The 3,484-nt window shown below is 40.0% G+C and overlaps 1 protein-coding gene across 1 annotated transcript; it reads left to right on the plus strand.

Annotated features, from left to right (window-relative positions):
* Positions 1-1,018: 1,018 nt before the first annotated feature.
* On the plus strand, positions 1,019-2,651 carry LOC104957233 (visual pigment-like receptor peropsin; the record flags this gene model as incomplete). Its single annotated transcript, XM_010784836.1, has 2 exons — positions 1,019-1,181; positions 2,473-2,651. Coding segments are annotated over exons 1-2 (329 nt in total), but the record flags the coding sequence as incomplete, so codon positions are not given.
* Between the last annotated feature and the right edge of the window lie 833 nt (positions 2,652-3,484).

The raw sequence follows: 3,484 nt of genomic DNA on the forward strand, positions 1-3,484 counted from the left end.
ACACCTCCTTGGGAGGACATCAGTGAAGGTCCCCACACCCACACACACACAAACACACACACACACACACACACACACTTGGGGGGCGGGCCCACCTGTCACTTTTTATGCATACTAATGTGATTGAAACATTTTTTATGATACACCATAAGGCGCAACAGTGGGGGCTTTTCACACCTGTGAATACACATCAACCCCCTCCTATCGACGGATCTCACACCTACTTGAGATATCACACCTACTTGAGATCTCACACCTCGAACAAAGGGGAGGCGGGACTTAGCTCATTAGCATAAGTAGGGAGAGGTGTGACCTGTCACAGCACCTGTCACTTTCGAAGCATACTAATGAGATTGAAGCGGGATGAATATTACTACTGATACCATTTCGGAGGGATATGATACATATTAACTTTAAATGTTATGCATTTCAGTTCTTCAATAACATTACTAAATTAACACTTCACTTTCCTGACACAGTTCCACTAACATTCACTGTCGATTGTTATTTTTATATATTTTTTGCGGAATTTGTTTATATATATATATATATATATATTGTTCGCATAAAATCCCCGGGGTTTTTTGCTTTGTATGTCGGGGGCGGGAGATTCATGTGATTGGCTGTTGGTCGCGTTAATCCCCAAGCTTTCAGACACGCCCACCTCCTTTTCAAGATTTTTTTAACGCTGCTGTGTGGACGGGCCGTAACGGACCCCGTGCTGATCTGGTAGGCCGTGCAGATATGGTACCTACACAGGCATTGTTTCTGATAGCAACTCTCTGTGGGTCCGCCGCCGATTTGAAAGCAAATCTTTATCCGCTCGTTGTACCCCCGTTTTTAAAAGATTTGGGTACGGAGGAAAAGAGAAAGGGTTTTATTTTCTGACGCTGCGTGATTTCCCCGACGCACCGGGGACACATATTTATGCATAAAAGACATTGTCTAAAGATATTCTATTACAAGTCAAAGTCCGTCATATGATAAAACTAACTTAGCTTTTCCTCCACAGCTCCTTCATCTCTTACACCATGGCTGTGATTGCTGTGAACTTCATACTGCCTCTGTCCATCATGTTGTACTGCTACTACAACGTGTCCGTCACTATGAAGAGATACAAAGCCAGCAACGGACTGGACAGCATCAACATGGACTGGACCGATCAGATGGACGTCACCAAGGTGAACACTGCGCCCCACTGAGCCATCTGACTCACTCTTCTTTCTTCACTCTGCTAGGTTAGCATAGCATAGCATCAGTTTAACTTTTCTGTTTTAAAAAGTGGTTAAAAGTCAATTCATTTTCTTCCCTGCATATGATACTTGTAAAAAGCTTCCTTTGTACAGTTTTCAACAGCATGATATTGCATCGGGAATGTGTCCCCTGGATTCAGGCTTATTTCACCCTTGCATCTGTATTACATTTTAATCTTGACAAGCAGAGAATCGACTCATTTTATAAGGGTAACTTTGTCCAAAAATCTATTTTTAGAAACTGATTTGACATACACTAGTTCCATCCTATACATGTTATTACAATTATTAAACATAGAGTGGTGCAAGAAAGTGTCCTAAAACCCAGAAATGATGCCCGACTGTTTTGGACGTAATATGGTCGGCGTTTACATTATCCTTTATGTACTGCCTGTCCCATGTTTCGAAGTCAACAATTTGTTTAATGTGTTTATTGTTAGATGCGTGAAATAAGGTCTGTGGTTAACACAAGCTTAAAATATTATTTAGTTTTGTCCCACAACCAAAAATATTTCAGTAATACTGTTGAATGTCTGAAGATTTTCTGAGTCTTAACATCGTTGGTTTTTCAACCGTGACTATATTACATTACATTACATGTCACTTGTTAGACGCTTTTATCCAAAGCGACTTACATACTCAATACTGTGGACAATCCACACAGGAACAATTTGGGGTGAAGTGTCTTGCCCAGGGACACAACGACATGCTTACTGTAGTGGGGTTTGAACCTTTGACCCCCTGATCCGAACACCAACGCACAATCCACTGCACCACACGCCTCCTATATAAGAGTATAAGAGTACTGACAGTCCACCGAACATTAGCCCCCTTTAGCTTAGCAGTGGTGATGTGAAGGCAAAACGATCATGATGTAGTTTGTTTGAAGCTAATTTCTGACAACTGTATTTATGCTTCAAATATATAGAAGTGGTGTTAATATGTGGAGATTATCCTGCTGAACAAAAGTAACTGTGTAATTATCATAAAAATGTGTCTACCACAGAGCTAATTTCTGCAATATTCTGAAATCGAATTGAAAAACCCCTTTGATTGTTGTCGTGGGAGCGCTTGCAATGCTAACCATCGGGTCAACCTATAAAAAGATGTCATCACTGCAGCACTCTATTGGACTTTAGTATTGGAATAATGTATTATATAGGCCTACACTGTCCTGACTCTCATATTGAGACTATGTTGGTGTGTTTGTGTTTGACAGATGTCGATAGTAATGATCGTCATGTTCCTGGTGGCCTGGTCTCCGTACTCCATCGTGTGTCTATGGGCTTCATTTGGTGACCCAAAGAGAATCCCTGCCGCCATGGCCATCATCGCTCCACTCTTCGCCAAGTCCTCCACCTTTTACAACCCCTGCATTTATGTGATCGCCAACAAAAAGTAAGTGTGTTTTCCTCATCAATACACTTTGATAATAGTTACATTACATCTAATTCAGCTGACACTTTTATCCAAGATGATATGAAGATACAAACTAAAAGCAGCAAGATCTTGCAAGTACATTAGACTCCAACAAACCAAACCAGGTTTGTAAGTGCTTCTGCATTGGCTTCGAATTAGCACAACTGTCCAAAGTGCTACGTTCTTTTTTTTATTGGCCAAGATGCATAGGAAACAAGTGGGATTTTAGACTTTCTTCTTTCCTAATATCGATACGGAGCTCATTCTACCATTTTGGAGCCAGGATAGCAAAGAGTCTATTCTGGCTCCAAAGAGTCAACTAACACTGACTGAGTAGTATGACTAATCTGAACTGTTGCTGATGGGGAGCAATAAAAACTACCGCAATCTACACTGTATCCAAGAAAAAGTGAGTAGTCTTATAGATGTGCCCCAAAACCTAACCCTAACATTAAAAAAAACCTTTTTCTCAAGATTTAAACATAATTTGAATCAAATTAAACAAAACATAAAAAGGCAACAACAGAGAAGCCTATAAAACTAAAATATTCTCAGCAGTGAGTTCTAGCAGTAAACAGTAAGATCCTTCCCAATCCTTTAAAGGTCACCTATCATGCTATTTTTAGGCAATAGCATATCTCAGATATAAATAAATATATAAAAAACATGTCTATGAAGTGTTTTGGTCAAAAACCAAACAGATCACCCATTCTAGCCATGCCTCATATCCAGTGTTGGGGAAGTTACTTTTAAAAGTAGTGTTTGCTCGTTACTCGTTAGTTCTTTAAAAAGTAATCCCTTACTTTACTTAG

The sequence above is a fragment of the Notothenia coriiceps genome, unplaced genomic scaffold (assembly GCF_000735185.1).
Source record: "Notothenia coriiceps isolate Sejong01 unplaced genomic scaffold, NC01 NC01_scaffold00026610, whole genome shotgun sequence".
In the NCBI taxonomy this organism is placed as follows: Eukaryota; Metazoa; Chordata; class Actinopteri; order Perciformes; family Nototheniidae; genus Notothenia; species Notothenia coriiceps.